General features: G+C 37.9%; 1 protein-coding gene across 1 annotated transcript in view; it reads right to left on the bottom strand.

The window, feature by feature from the left end:
• Window positions 1-17,314, bottom strand: part of PDZD8 (PDZ domain containing 8) — a 67,296-nt gene that overhangs the window by 17,503 nt on the left and 32,479 nt on the right. Inside the window, exon 3 of the mRNA XM_004700911.2 lies at window positions 14,352-14,454. Coding sequence (XP_004700968.1) covers window positions 14,352-14,454 — 103 coding nt within the window. The remainder of the gene's footprint in view (window positions 1-14,351; window positions 14,455-17,314) is intronic.

The following is a 17,314-nucleotide window of genomic DNA, read 5'->3' as shown; positions in this document are numbered from 1 at the left end:
ATGAGGGCAATGAATGTACAAATGTGCTTTACACAACTGATGTATGTATGGATTGTGATGAGTTGTATGAGCCCTAATAAAATGATTAAAAAATAAATAAATAAAATAAAAGAGAAAATTGAGGAAACTTTAAAAAATGACCTAAGTTGTATGATGACAGCTAAGAAGACTTGATGATTAAGGAAGATCAAAGACAATATATAGCCTTCAGTATGTTACAAATGCAAAGAAAATAAAAATCCTCACAACTGGACGAATAGACAACATTATGATACACAGAAAAAAGGGTGAAGTTGTCAAGGATTTCACTTTCCTTGTATCCACAAGCAATGCTCATGGAAGCAGCAGACAAGAAATCAAATGTTTTGCATTGGACAAATTTGCTACCAAGACCCCATAAGGTATTAAGAGCTAAAATGTCACTTAAAGACTAAGGTTTGCCTGTCCCAAGCTGTGGTATCTTCAATGGACTCACGTGACTATGAAAACTGGACCATGAATAAGGTAGTCGGGAGAAGAACTGACGTACTTTGAATTATGGAGCTGGTGAATACTGAGCACTGTGCACTGCCAGAAGTACATATCTGACTGGAAGGAAAAGAGCCATAATGTTCTTCAGAAGTGAGGATGGTGAGGCTTGTCTCGGGACATGTTATCCGGAGTAATCAGTCCCCAGAGAAGGACGTGTGCTTAGTAGAGGGTCAGTGAAGAAGAAGAAGACCGAGAAGAAGATGGATCGATGGAGAATCGCTCCGACAATGGGCTCATTCAAGCATTAACAATTTTAAGGATGGTGTAAAATGGGGAAATGTTTCATTCTGTTGTACACTGGCTTGCATGCATAGGAGCCACCTCAATGACACCTAATAATAAAATTTCAGTGGTCACTTTTTCTTTTCTGGAATAAAAATTACCGTAAACTCATATAGAACTTTTCAAGATCTGTCATTATAGTGTAAACAATTCATAAATGTATAAATCAGGATAGTTCTTTAACTTTGAAGTCATACAAATGAAAAGCAACCTGTCCATTAAAAAGAAATGTTATCCCAAGTGTAAATTCCCATGCCCCATCCCAAATGACGGCATGGTCATTAAGTAGGTGAGAGAGTCTTAAAGGGGTAAATTTGAATAATTTGGCTGTGAGTCCTAAATTATATGGCTGAAAAACAACAGAGCAAGAGGCTAGGTGCAAACATTTTCCTTCTCAATATCATGCCTACATTTACAGTAACAATTCAGAGTGCATAGCTGAAATGCAATTGAAATCAGTCCCTCCCAACTCTCAGGGCAGATTCCAAATTCTTTTTTTGGAGAAAAACTGCAATGGGGCAGTTTGTACTTGGAGCTGTGTTTGAATTCTGTCTCTACCATTTCCCAGTTTTGTAGCTTTAGGTACACGATTTAACCACTGTGAGTCTCATCTGTAAAACGAGTAAAACATCTACCAAGATGCAGTGAGCCTATGGGCATAAATATTCAGCAGAGTCCTGGCTCTTTCATTACCCTCAGGTGGGTAAGGAAGCCTTCTTTCTGGGTGGAAGTACAAGCAAGGCTCCTCAATCTTCAAAACAGGTTGACAGGGCGGCCACCGGACATGCTGGTCTCTAAAGATAATTAGAATTGTAGCCTTTGGTTGCCTCATCTATATTTTAAAAATATATTGAAACAGTAAACTCCATTTTACAAATGAAATTTACTCAAAAGACCTAAGGAATAAAAATGATCATCTGCCTCAGTTCAAAGGCTTTTAGAAAGTAACCCCATTTGAATGAGTAGCCTGCAAAGTACTCAGATTTCTATTCCTCTGCCCTCTCCCTTTATCTTGAGGTCTCTGTTAATGTTTAGATTTTCAGCTAGTTTAAATTTTATAAACCATTCCAGTGAAATAAAAAGAAAAAATGAAAAGCATGCCAAGGGTGAGGTTGTTATGGAAACATTAGAGTGGGACTCTTTGCCATTTCCAATCCCTCTGTCAAACAGAAACAGCTTTTGTTCTGATCACCAAGCCAACCTTCAGCTTCATTTACTACCAGTAGACTTCTGGAGGGTAAATGACACCTCACTCGGGAAGTGTAAAGGAGCCCTGGTGGTGTAGTGGGCTCAGTATCAGGCTGCTAATCACAAGGCCAAAAGTTCAAACCCACCAGCCACATAGAGGAGAAGGATGAGAGGGTCTATTCTTGTAAAGATGCAGTCTCCAGAACCCTAAGGAATAGTTATGCTCTTTCCTAAAAGGGCTTCCATCAGTCAGAATCAACTCAATAAACTTGAGGGGTTTTTTGGTAAGAAGTGCAAGGAAATCTGGTGGTAGAGTGGGCTAGGTGTTGGCCTGCTAACTGCAAGGTCAGTGGTTCAAACCCACTAGCCACTTAAAGAGGAGGAAAGATGAGGCTGGCTGCTCCCGTTAAAGATGAAGGTTTTACTAGTCCTGTAATAGAGTCATTATAAGGGGATGGACTAGATGGCAGTGGGTTTAAGGAAGTGTGAGAGCTTCAGACACAAATACTTTCTCAATAATGTTTTATCTTGACACAATTTTAAACTTAGAGAAGTTGCAAGACTAGTTAGTACTAAGACTTCACTTTCCTTGCACCCATTAATTGCTAGTTATTAGTATTTTGCCACATTGGCTTATCTGTTATTCTGCAAGTTTTTTTCCTGAACCCTCTGAAAATAAGCCACAGTTGAATGCCTCTTGACCCCTATTTAAGTGTATGTATTTCCTAACTAGGGCATGCTTTAACAGAGTCATAGTACAATTCTCAAAGTCAGAAAGTTAACATGAATACAGTATATTTTATTACCTAACCTACACAACAACATATTCGAACTTTACCAATTATCCCAGTAACACCACTTGAAGATTCAATCCAAGATTATAGGTTACATTTAGCCATCAAATCTCTCGAGTTTTATTTAATCAACAATAATTTCTCAGTCTTCACTTCTCATGGCCTGGATATTTTTAAAGAATGTAAGCCAGGTAATTTGAGAATGTATCTATCAGTTAAGGTTCTCCAGAGAAAAATAATAATATATAGCCACGCACACACACATACATATGTACTTTTATTCCTTTAAACCAGGGGTAGAGAACCTTTTGCTGCTAAGCAAAATTAGACATTTGGATATGTCTAACATCATTTGTGTACCACACTGGTCAAACATTGCAGTCACTCAGCCCTAGTGTGATGGCTGCAACTACTTCTTTTTGATGCAGCATGTAATGTTAGTTGGTATTGATGATTTCTTGGCCTTATACAGCTCACAGCCAGAACACGCCCCCCAACCCCACTCTAAATGGTAGATGGGAGAAAAGCATTAAAGCTAAAACTGAGAGTGCAACTCAAAGGTCCTTGGTCTCTCTAACTCTTGCCCCCCAAGTTCCTTAATTTTTTCCTGTCAGTTCCCCATTGACTTTTAAGATTTTAAATATGGTCATTTCAAAACCACTTCTGAATTGCTACACTGCTGTTAGTTCGTTTCCATGGAGTGAATCCATGTCCCACATAGGGATTTTACTGGTTGTCTTTCGTAGTTCTTGAATGAAAGAATCTGCCTGTCTGGAGTTAGTAATTGTCCTCTCTTAGCTCCCAGTACAGCCAGAGTGCTCCTTAGTGGCAAGGATGGCAAGACTTCGTCACATGTACTTTGGACTTGTACTCCACGACCAGTCCCTGGAGAACGACACCACGTTTCTTTGGTAAAGAAGCCGGGCAGAGAAAGAGGAAGAACTTAGACAAGATCGACTGACACAGTGGCTACACTGACGGAGTCAACCATAAGACAATTGCGAGGATGGTAGTGTTTCGTTTTGTTGTACTTACAGGGTCATTATGAGGTGGAAATGCATAATGGCACCTAACAACACCGGAAGCCTGGCGAGGGTCATCACAGATCCTGCTGTCACCAGCAGGCTTTAGTCATGTGTGCGCTCTCCTGCCTCCCTAGATTCCCTGCTTTCACACAATGATCCCACTACCTGCGGGAGGCAACCCTGGTTCCAGTGATGCTATAGCACCGAATTCCAGCGGCAGCCTACCTATTCCCAGACCCAGAGCAGCTTCAGTCCTACTCCTCATTTTGTCTGGCTAGTCTATTTCTCATCTGGAGAGACATTTACAATGTTGCTAGGGTGAACACATATTTTCAATTTCTCTATTTATATTTATCTTGCTCACTGCTATGTGCTTAACATGGAAGGTAGGTGTCAGGGGAAATCAGCCTCAAAGCAAAAATTTAAATGACATCTCGATCGGAAGTTTTGTTCTATCCCTTTCTATGTTGTTTGAGCCTGTGTACTATTCATGCGATAAGCTGATGTTTTTTAAAAGATAAAAATTTAAGTAACAAAAAATGGTTCAATTAGTGGTGGAGATTAAAATTAAAAATATGCTTAGGTATAAAATATTTCCAGAAGAGTACATTAAAAACCTGAAAATGAGCTTGGGAATTGGGAAACCAGGATGCCACATGAATGGGAGTTGGAGAAAATCTGATTTTTTAAATATAAAGGGGTTACCCAAAAGTTTGTGAAAAATTCCATTATCTTTTCATTCCATTTTTCCACGAAGTTTTTGAATTGCCCTTGTACAAGTTTTCTCAAATTTCACAAATACATGAGTGAAAAATAAATATCTGCTTCATAACTCCTACTTCCTCATATGCAATAGCTTCCTACTTAGACTTGTGACAACATTCTGGGGAATGCATGCTAATCATTTTACAAAAGATAATTCACACATCATTCATTTAGAAAACAAACCATCTGTCCCTGCTCTAAGAAGCACTAAGTAACCTTAAGAAATATAATTAATTGCCCTGAAGTCTTGTTGTTTACATAGATTAATAAAACATTCCTATCTCCTCTAGAATAGAACATACTATTTACATATAAACAGCTTTCAAATATAGCACCCTATTTGTCTAGTATGATCCACTATCAATGTAAAATCAGCATACTTAGAAATGGGAAACATAGCAGTCCCCACGGCCACTTTAAATTCTATTGCTGTTCAATATTTATGTGGAGAAATACACAACACCGTACAGAAGTACCCAAAAGACTGATACAATAGAGCATATTAAGGCAGTGTTGCCATTGCTACCCCTCTTTTCTACCTGCCCTACAGGCACAATACAGACAAAATGAAAATATTCAACTAGGTCTACTTTTAGCCTATTCGTTTTAAGCTGTGTACTTTAACTTAGTAAGTGGTGGTTGCTGCTGGTTGCCATGGAGTCATCTCTGACAGATGGTGCCCTCCTGTAAAACAGAAGGAAGCACGGTTTGGCCCTGAGCCATCTGAATGATGGTTGGTATGGCTGAGTCCTTTGTTTTGGCTACTGTGACAATGCAGCTCATTGATTTCCCACATTTCACCAGACCCTTTATGTCCCATATTTCGCCAGCCCCTCACACAATGTGTGCATGCCAGAGAACCAGGTTATTACCATGAACTGCTGCTATCTAACAACAACGAAAACACCCCCAACAAGCCAAACCAGATTCTTACTCATAGTGATCCTGTGTGTTACAGAACAGCACTTCGGTCAGAGCTATAACCTTTCAGAAGGTGATGGCCAGGCCTTTCTTCCACAGTGCCTCTGAGTTGATTGGAATCACCAGCCTATCCTTTTCCCTGCCATTTCACAATCATATTAAACACACTTAGAAAACTCAAGCCAAGCCTGAGACTGAAAACTGAATGCCTCTGGTCTTAAACAAGATGAACTTTAAAACTGCAAATGCTGTGTAGGATTTACAACTAAAGTTCAAAGTCATGTTGTTTATTTAAGAACCCAAGTTATAGAACATTATATATGATTAAAATTTCATTGAATCCCTACTCTATTTGCAAATATTATCAAAGTGAATGAACTAAACCAGAGTTTTCATAAAAACTGACATTTTAAGAAAAGCTTTATTTACCTTAATCTTTCTCTCCTTTTTGATGAGATTAAGCTTGTAAATGGCACACGGTTAAATAGGGGTGCCAAAATTTTATCTGCAAGGTATCTGGCCTTAAACAAACACACCAAATGCCAGCTCTCAGGCCTCTGGTCTAATGTATCTACAGTCCTCAGACAGCATTACGGGAAATCATGTGAGTTCTTTACGGAGCTCTTTTAGACTCTGTATGTACATTCACCAGTATGTGGACAGAGCTAGACTTGGTAGAACAGGTTCATTCAGGATCATTCAGCAATTCTATACCATACATAATAATTTTGTTCAGGCGTCATTGAACTGCACAGAGCAAGAAGTTCTTTCGTTTTTAATAATGCCAGAAATAAAATATCATTGCTATGTGCCACAGTTATAAACTATAACATTTGCTCTAAAACCCAGATATTTCACAGAGGATTATTAAACAGTAAATATCATTTTGTGGACTTCAACCTAAACTTTTTTTTTAACCTAACCATTTCCATTGGGTTTAACACGAGAGGAAGCTATGAAGGGAAGAGGAGACTTCAGTGTGACTAAAGGCCATGCTGAAGTCAGGCACAGGGAAGAAGGCCAAGGGTAAAAGGAGGCTGATAGTAGCTACTGTCTTCCCAAATCATTTACTGAGTACTTACAAAATGCAGTGGTATAAGCCCAAACCAATATGGTACCCACTTTAGGGTAAGACAATGGTGGAGATAACAGTAATCAATGTAAAACTGTAACTGTGGTAAAGAATTATCAAGGAGTTTCATGCTAGTTAGGGATGATTTCCAAGAGGAAATGATGATAACTTGGTCTAAAAGCGCCTGATGAGGAAGCGCTAGAATACTGTATTTAAAACAAAGTGACCTGAAGATGTGGGAATGGCTACTTGATGCTGAAAGGGCTGAGAACCAAATTGGGGACTGTAAACAGCAAGAAGCAGTACCACCCTCAGGCTGGAAGGACAGAGGGGGGAGGTGGTTGAGCCCAAAGGCTAGAGCAGGGGTCCTCAAACTGTGGCCCGCAGGCCACATGCGGCCCGTCAAGGACAGTTATCCTGCCTGCCAGGTATTTTTGCCTCTGCTGCCTGTCCTGCTTAGCAGCCAACTCGTCAAGTATGCATAGGAATTTGTTCAGTTTTTTTTAAAACTATAGTCCGGGCCTCCAACAGACTGAGGGACAGTGAACTGGCCCCCTGTTTAAAAAGTTTGAGGACCCCTGGGTTAGAGCATCAGGCTGAAGCTGGAATCACAGTGGGCCTGTCTTGTAAGCATGGGGCCAGGGAGGAAAAATGGCCACTGTAAGACAAGCCATCAAGGCAGGGAAGGAGCAGTCTCCTTTCATCTTCAGCGCTTCACATCAATCCAATGCAGCGGGAAGCCTGCTGGCACAGGAGCTTTGGCAACAATCCTGTAGCAGTCAATCCTCTTGTCACCTATGTCCATGAATACACCACCAAAGGGCAAACAGGCAGTGTGTTCATGTGAAATGCGCTGGGCCCAGGGTGTCCATGGATAAAGGCTATGCAAGAGACAGGAGCATGGCAAGTACAAGGCCCCAAATCCACTTCCACTGAGTCAATTCTGTGGCACATTGACCCTTTAGGACACGGTAGAACTGTTCCCTTTGAGTTTCCAAGAGGCTGTAAAACTTTATTGGAGTAGAAAGCCTTAGCTGGTGGTCTTGTACTGCTGATCTTGCAGTTAACAGCCCAGTTCATAACCCACTATGCCACCAGTGCTCCTTAGTACAAGGTCAACTTGTAGGGAAAGGGAGGGGGTGAAAGAGGCTGCAGAACTAGACAAAAATCGGACACGGAAGATTCTGTTGGCCACATCAAGGAATAGGTTTGTACCTTAGGAGCAAAAATAAATAAATAAATAAAGATTTTTAACAAAGGGATTTCAGTAGGCAATTGGTTAAGGCCAGGTTTGTATTCCAAGAAGATTGCTTATTTTTCCTTGAACCTCCAGGATATTCACTAAAGAACTTCAGGGTATCCATCCAAAACACAAAATCTACTGTCTCCAAGTCATGGCAAACCCATGTGTTACAGCATAGAACGACTGCACAAGGTTTCACTGGCTACAATCTTTAAGGATGCAACCACCAGGCCTTTCAGTTAGCAGGCGACCGGTTTCTGTCAGCCAGAGACCCTAGTGCAGACATCATCAAGACTAGCTTTTCCTGCTCCTGTGAGGTGTACCAATAAGTGTGCTACAGACAGTATCATCAAAGATCTCTTTTAGCATTACTTGACCAGGGACATCTGATGTTTCTTCAGCGTCCCACAGACTTAGTGCCTAGCTTAATGTATTTGTTGATCATCCCACTGCTTACTTTCTGTATGTGTGTGCTCAACCACCTCTGTTTTTCCAACGGAAGAACATCCGTGTCTTACCTATCCACTGATCTGTGTGGTTATCTCATCTCCATGCGAAGTTTAGCTTTCTCCCCACCTGACCCAGCTCTGTTTAGAAATCGAGAAATGCAAGAAGAATAAACTCCTCTGCGAGCATTTCATGGTTTAAAAATAAAGGTCTAAACAAAATTCCTGCTGTGAGATTTATTCTCATGCACAGCTGAATTTCTCATTGTCGGGGCGCAGTGCTATGCTGTCTATTTCTCCAGAAGCCTGGGCCCCTTTCCTAGATCTCACTGGATGTGGTAAGTATATTGCCATTTGTTTTCGATCTTTTTTTTTAATATTTTCACAATCTTGTGTGAGATCTCTTCCTTTACACCTTTCAATTTAGCACCACTTAATGTAACTCAGTACTTTGTGTAAATCTGAAGATGATACTGTATGAAGGGGTTTCAGGAAGTTCTTGGAAAAATGGAATTAAAAGACAGTGGAAGTTTTTTCCCCATTAACTTTTTGAAGCCCCTTCATAAATTACTTTTTCTAGATCTGTGCTGTTTAATATGGCAGCCATTCGTTACATACGGCTATTGAATACCTGAAATGTGCTCTAATTGTAAAATATACACTCGATGTCAAAAACCTTTGTATAAATCAAAGAACGTCAATTTTCTCATTAATTCCATACTGGTTCTGTATCTCTAAATATCCATCTAATAACTAGGTGTTTGGGGAACTTTTATAAGGATCTTCATCAAAAGGTTTATCAAAGTCCAAAATGCACCTACTCTTTCCATTGATTGTAGATGTTTATTTCACATCCTCATATGGAACACGGATGATTTCCTTTGTCCCAAGTGATTACCTTCCCTTTACCAAGTGTATTCTGCTTTCAATTGTCCTACCATTTCCTTAGGATGTCAAGGAGACTTTCTGAACTCTCTAATAAGTGAGAGTGCCCTGAATCAGGCTCAGTCTTGAGCAAGTGCGCATGGATGATTCTTACTTTGAATCTTTCCTTGTTTCTGCTCTAACTGTATCATTCACCACCCCGGAGCTGTTTCTGCATAAGTACAGTGCCATCTACAGTCCAGATATTGTTAGAGAAAATGGGATCAAGTATATGAGAAAAGAATTTCATAGATGCTGTACATGTTAGGTTGGCATTCTCTTCTCCTATTCTGACAGAAGCTCTTAGAAAGTAGGTACCATCTCTCAAATGTCTCTGGTAAGGGTGTGTAAGTGGTGTGCTTAAGAAAAAAAGTGAGGGGAGTCTGATGCCAAATTACTTTTCAAAATAGACCGATCCTTTTAAAAAACGAGACTGTGACAAGGAAGCAGCAATGGACAGAAAGAAAAGTACCGCTCAAGTCCAGAATCTAAGAGGTGTTGTCTCCTAACTCTCTAAACTCTCCTTGTAGAGGTTGCCAATCACAAGCTGACAGTTGTTTCTAGGTCACTTTCTGAAAGGCATGTGTTTGTGTTCTGATTTAGAAATCCATAATATCATTTATGGATTCTCACCAACAATTACCTGAATGCTCGTCAGAGAGTCATCATTTGTTTTACAGGTAGATCCACATCTTCCAAAATCATTAACCATAGTCTCCCTGGTATCTGCATATTATACAACATAAGGCATGAAATACTTTTATTACTTAAATTTATACTAGAGTTAGAAAGCCAAAAGGAAGAACACGCTCAGCATAGCTCAAGCAGAAAGAACTAAAGAAAAAAAAGTCAAGCCTCAGTTGCAACATTGAAAGATTTTATGGACAAAATACTGAACGAAGCAGAAAGCATCAAATGAAGATGGAAAGAATACACAGTCACTGCACCAAAAAGAACAACCAGTAGTTGACTTTCAATCATTTCAAGAGGTAGCATGTGATCAAGAACTAATGTACTGAGGGGGAAGTCCAAGATACAATGAAGGCATTAGCCAAAATACGGTTACAGGAATTGATGGAATACCAATAGAAATGTTTCCATAAGCTGATAAAATACTGGAAGCACTTTCTATCATCTATGGCAAGAAATCTGGAAGACAGTTGAAAAAAAGCTTATGAGAGTCAGATTTTGCTCCCAACTTTCACTGGATTTCTAAGAAAAGGTATTTCTAAAGTAGGCTTCATGTATACTACTTGTCAAATTATTATATTTTTTTCAAATTCCCCTTGATACTTTTTCTGCCCCACCCCCAATCCCTTGAAAACCCAAACCAAATGTCATGAAATAGATTTACGAGTTTTATTGTGGTTTTTGTTTTGTGTTGGTTTTTCTTTCCCTGTGGCAAGATTTTGATAAACTGGTCATGTAAAAGTTGTTCACATTTAGTGTCTTTCTATTTCTACTAAGTTTAAAAGCTAAGATGGTTTCCCATGGTCCTTTGCTGCTAGGGCCGACCATGTGACCTAGTTCTGGCCAGTCATCTATGAGGGGGAATCCTTATGAGGAGCTTTCAGGAAAGTATTTTTAAAAGAACAAATCTGGCGACATGTACCTTTGTCCCTAGCCTTAAACTTCCCACTTTTTCTCGATAACTGGATACCTCAGGTTGTATGAGATTTCTTGCAATCATGAAAACCAAAAGCCCAGGCATGCTAAGGCTGATGGAGGAGGAAGCTAGTAAGAGACAGGGTCCTTGGTTATGGTGCTGTTGAACAACTTTCTAAAACTGGATTTATAACATAAGACAAATCTGCTTGCATTAAGACATTATGAATTGTATTTTGCTAATGCTTACAACTGACTGATGTGGTCTACCTGTTACACTTCCCATCTCCCAGATCTTATGCAAGTATTACAAATCTACAGCTTTCCACTGATTATAGATCTTCTACTACTACTAGCATGGTAAGATACATAGTGCTTTAAAATTCAAAGGCACACTTAAAATATGAAAATAATAAAATTTTAATTCTACAGACTCTTTCAACCTAGTAGTTAACTTCACTGAACAAATTTTAACACTTGAAAGGCTGATTCAAACCTAAAGGCTCTATATAAAACAACTTCTAAACATATCAAATGCTTCAGCACAATGTACCCAAAATAACTAACCTATTCTCCAAAATCCTATGGTTTCTTGAAGAAGACCCTAATTCTCATTCCAAGATTTATTACATTCAGGCAGAGGCGATTTAATCCTGGGAGAGACTAACTGCTGCTGACATCTTCAACACCTGATGTAATTAGTAACCATGAGCTGAATTTCTTCTTCAAAACTAACTATGGCATATGCTAATATCTAAGATAAGGACTGAAGATTCAAGTCTCACAAACCTTTGCTGTAAAATATTAAAGCTGTCTAGTCTTTGTGAATATAATATAATCAATATAATAAAGACAAATGAAAATGACAATAGCAATGACAATTTATGACCATTTCAAATAATACCATTTACCTGGGCAAAATAATTGTGTTTTCATGCAGTGATATTTAAGTCTAAAACCTTCCATTTCATTTTTCTGAAAAACTCCTTAAGATGTAAGTGTAAAGGAAGCTGAATCATGAACTCACTCATTCAGTTTTCTAAAAACACTATTCTGACATACCATTTCTGTGCTCAAAATCTATGTCTCTCAAAAATTCAAAACCCTGGATTAGCCCAATCTCTCTTTCTAATTATACTTCTGACCAAAATTCCTCTATTTCTCCCAAAAGAATTTCATATTGTAATTTCAATAAAGGACGGTCCTAAGAGTTATTAAAAACAACTAAAAGCCATCTTAAAGGAACATTCACAAAACACCACACAGCTATTAATACTCACGCTGTTTAAGCACATGTGGGGATATGCTCAGGGGTCTACTTAAAAATTTGAGAACTGAATCTGTTTTTGAAAGTGCTATCATGAGTATCATATGTATTATATAAATATGAAAATCACTTTACTAGTCCATTGTAGTTCTGAAATATCTACTCGTCAGTACAATGAAGATACAATAGAGGAACTGGTTAGCTAAATGTTGGCTATGAATGATACTGATAGGCTTGGGAATATTGCCACCAAGAGTTAAATGTGACATAAACAGACATCTAAGTTTTAAATACATCTTTAATATTTGTAATACAAAATTTTACTTCAGAAATGTTTTAAGGTGTCATTAAAGAATAGAACTATTAACTTATTGCTACTTGAAAACTAGATCTAATTTTTTAAAAGAGTACATGTAACTGCACAGGTCTGAATTTTCAAGATGTACTCTTGAAATTTTATCATTACCAAAACAGTAATATTCCAAAGCATATACTTAGTAAATGGAATAAACTAAAACAACAGCAACTATATAAACAGATATAGATATTCCTCCAAAGCACAGATAATTTTCCGATTTCAACCATAACATTATGGGATTTTATTTCCTTGTGAAACTTCATAGGCTTATTAAAGAAATTCTGTAGACAATGTTTTGATAAATGGCACTGAAGTCTTTAACAGACTATTATACTTATGTAAATCTTAAGAATCATATCATAATTACTATTAAAATTGTTATACAGCATATTCAGAATACCAATTTCTCTTTGGAAATGACTAATAATGGTGATCATTTTTATTCATTTAAGAATCCACAGAATCCAACTAATTCAAGTAGAATTTGCTAAAGCACAATTTCCTTTTCCTTTTAATAAAAGCATTTAAAATATTGGAAAATGCCTTTACTTTTTACTTCTCCCACATTAGGTGGCAGTAGGTCAATAATAGAGCTATCAAAGAGGCGACCAGAATGCTTAACTGATTACCCAGTGAAGAGTTCATTGCAAACCCGTCCTCTTTCCATTTCCTTGGTTACCAGCCTAATCCAAGTATCCACCATCTTCCTTGACATATAGATCCCTCACAGATCTTTCTCAGGTTTACTCTTTTCCTGCTAAATATTTTCTCTAAAGACAGAAAATTCTTTACAATGGGCACACGAGACTGTGTCACACCTCAGCTAAGTCTTCCTTCACAAACAACAACATTCAAACTTGTTCTCATGGCCTACCAGATTAAGCACAATTCTTTATTCTTCCCTTCCTCTGGCTTGCAAACACAGCAAAGCATTTCCCCAACTCCTGTCTTCACACATTTGCTGTTCCTTGTGCCTGAAATGTCTCCCATACCCCTGCTTCCTCCAAACCTTCCACAGTTTTCTTCATCTTCAATGTAGGCTCTCAGGTTTAGCAAAAAGAAATATAGCATATGTATTGAAATTTGAATTTTAGTTATACAAAAAAGTATTGTTATACTAAAAAAATGATTACCTGAAATTCTAATTTAACTGTATTTTCTCTGGCAAGCCTATTCTAGTGGCATCCCTTTGATTACCAGATCTAAAGAGTTTCCTTTGTCATAACATCTTATTTTCTTCATAGAACTTGTCAATCTCTGAAAATAACTTTGTTTCTCTAGTTTACTCACTGCTATGTTCTACAATGTGTAGTTCACCTTTCTCTTCTAGCCCCAACACTTATCTCTGCTGGTGATAGGTGCCATCGGGCCGGTTCTGACTCACAGCATTCCTTTGTACAACAGAACAAAACACTGCCTGGCCCTGCACCATCCTCACATTGCTTTTATGCTTCAGCCTAATGTTGCAGCCACTGGGTCAATTCATCTGCTTTCACACCATATCTCTACCCCATGTTAATTCCACAATAGGGTCTTTTCTTCTTTTGAAATATTTCTCTAGTTTCTAATGCAATGCTTTGTACAAAGTAAATGTTCAGAAGTCATTTGTTGAATGAATGAATGGCCTGAATTTACATGCCTTGGAATGTGCTTAGTAGAGTAATTCCCTTCTAACTCCATAAACCATGAAACAGTTTTATAGACTTGGAACAAAAACTAATGAGGTTATATTGATCATACAAGCACTATGAACACTAGGTTTTATGTGATTCATTTTATTACTATGTTGTATTACAACAAGACAAATATATATGAACTGTCCATAACTACTTTTACATGGCTTCAAATAACAAAGAATATAAAATAGGAATGAAAACATGCTTATAGAATGATGCTTATAGAAATATAAATCTATGTAACTCCATTTTACCGTTTTAATAGAACTCCTTTGTTTTTCTTCCCAAACACCACTGCTCAACTCAAGTGTGCAATGAATATTGGCTTCTCTGTCATAGGATCCAAAAATGAGTAACCTGCAAGATGAAAGCAAAGCAGGAGACTGTCAGTTACACAAGCTACATGCAATAAAATATTTCCCCATGTACCGAGAAGTAAGACTTTAACTTCATTACTATTACAATTTTGGAGAAAAGAAAGGAAAAAACAGTCAAACTTTGGTGCACCCTCTAGTGGAAAAGTGATGTAATGCTAAAATTAGGTGAAATTCCAGGGCAGCTAAGTCAAATAAACAGAGTATAGCCAGAATCAATTCTATGGCAACTACGCTCAGAGGTAACAAAAACTGATCACATATTCTTCATATAGTAAGTACTATAGATCTTGAAATCAGACTTTTAAACAAATTTTAAGCCACAGCAATGCGCATGGTATGAATTACCTCTGTAAAATTTAAACACACACACACCAAACAGTACAAAACAAATGCTTATGAATACATACACATACACATGGTACATGATGCAAGGTATTAAAAAACAAAAACACTATATAAGACATCACATCCTCATCTGCCCAAGTATTTGTGGTAAAAGCACATCATTTATCCAGTGACTGTGTCAACTCATACTCAGGTGTTCAAATCTGAATAAAAGGGAATGAATTCTGAATTGGCAGAAGAGCATTGTGGTTAAGAGCACACAGCTTCTGGTTACTTGAGTCTGAATCCAAACTCCAACATTTAATAGTGTGACCTAAAGCAAATTACTTAACTTCTCTAAATTCAGCTCTTTCTCTGAAAAATTCAGGGTAAAAATAGCACTCACCAGTTAGGAATGTAAAAGAAGACAATGTGTGCAAGATGGTTAGCATATTGCCTAGTGAATAGTAGGTGCTTGGACATACTAATTTCAATTATCTTAAAAGAAATTGTCAAGGAACTATGGCATAACCCAGTTTTATTAATAGTAAGATCTAAATAGGAAATCTTGGGTTCAGTTCTAGTATGACATAAAGCAGCTTTTATTACTGGAGAAAAAAATCATGGTTGGCCATGTATCCAATTTCTATATAATCCTTAAAATCAGAAAATAAAGTGGCCTATTTGTTCAGGTGTAAACATTGACTGTAATGCTAAATTTTATCTCTACATGATGATCATGGGGTAGCAGTGATATTGTGGAAGAAAAGTGGATAATACACAGTAGATAAATAAGAGAAAGCTACATCCTAACATTAGAATTTCCACATGGAATCATCTTGTCCATATACCTCACCAATAGGCTTCACAAATGCCTGGATAAATAAAAAAGCCGGGGGTGGGGCGGGGGGAGAAGCAACCTCAAATTAATATTAATAATCTTAATATTTATTAAAGATTGTTAAAAGCAACTTTAAACACAATGCTTCACAGCCTATGACCCAAAAGATGGCAGGCCAAATACTTAAAATTCAAAACAATGAAATACCAGTTTCAATCACCAAACCGCTGCTGCCACCATGTGTTCAAAAGCATAAACTACCTCAGAGCCTTTACTATGCTGCACCAGCCAGCAATTCCAAATTCTTGACAAATATAAATTTTGGAGATCCGAGAATAAGGAAGAAAACCTTAGAAAATCTTTCCTGAAATCATGTTATACTACATTTCTCAAAATTTTTTAATTTAATTTTTAAAAATAGATGGACCCATTCACAGAAATGAATTCAAAATAAATCACAGATTTAATTTTATGTACTAAAGCTTTATATATATATAAAAGTCCTAGTGGCATAGTGAATTATGCTTTGGGCTGTTAACTGCAAGGTCACCAGTTTGAATTCAACAGCTGCTCTGGAAGAAAGATGAGACTGTCTACTGCTATAAAGATGTAGAGTCTCAGAAGCCCAGAGGCAGAATTGACTCGATAGCAGGGGGTGAGTAACAAAGTTAGAAGAAAACATAGCGGGTAACTCTTTGCTACCTTGACACAAACAATGGTTTCTTAGTTAAGAAAACAAAGCCATAAGCACCCCCACCCCAAGAGATAAATTAATTCTCATCAAAATTAAAACCTTTGCTCTTCAAATGATACAAAAAGATAACCCAAAGAATGGGGAAAATATTTGGAAATCATATGTCTGATTAAGGCTTGCATCTAGAATATATGCAGAACTCTTGGAGCTCACTCATAAAAAGACAAATAAGAAATTGACAGTGGTTCTAAAATAGAAATTTCTCCAAAGATAAACAGCTGGTCTATATGCACATAAAAAGATGTTCAATATTATTAGTCAATAGGGAAATGAAAACTAAAACCACAAAGAGCTAACACCTCCCAACCACTAGCCTGGCTTGACAGTAACAAAAGCATCGCCAAAGGTGTGGAGCACTGAAGTCTCCTACACCGTGGAGTGAAATGAAAGGGGTACGCAGCCACTTGGTAGAAGAGTCAGGCCATTCCTTTAAGTACCATGTAACCCAGCAATTCCATTCCTCAGAAGAGAGGTAAGAGAAATGGAAATATACAACCAAGTTTTATATGAATGTTCACAGCAGCATTATTGATAATGGCTAAACTGTGGCAACAATACAAATGTCCATCAGTTGATGAATGGATAAATAAATGTGGAAGATATTTGGCATGAGGGAAGAAATGAAGCACTGAGACATGCTAAAACATGAACAGATCAGAAAACATTATGCTAAGTGATATAATTTATTACGCCAGCCTGGCCGATAAATACAAGTAAGATTAACTGAAGGGCGGAGACAGAATGGCTCGGTGAGCCTCGCCTTTCTTGTCTCTTGCTCTTTGATCATCGGACCAGTGTGCTGCTGCCTTGCTTGTTCTTTGCCTCAATTTATACGCTACACTACCTGTGGGATGCCTAGCCTGTGGACTGTGTCTCTGTAAGTTGAGGTCCCTTTAAGACATCTCTGGAGCTGGGGACTGG

The sequence above is a fragment of the Echinops telfairi genome, unplaced genomic scaffold, assembly GCF_000313985.2.
Source record: "Echinops telfairi isolate 266 unplaced genomic scaffold, ASM31398v2 ScPeMD7_70;HRSCAF=299, whole genome shotgun sequence".
NCBI classification, from domain to species: Eukaryota; Metazoa; Chordata; class Mammalia; order Afrosoricida; family Tenrecidae; genus Echinops; species Echinops telfairi.
The sequence above is the reverse complement of the archived record's forward strand: the minus strand, read 5'-3'. Positions and strand labels throughout refer to the sequence as shown.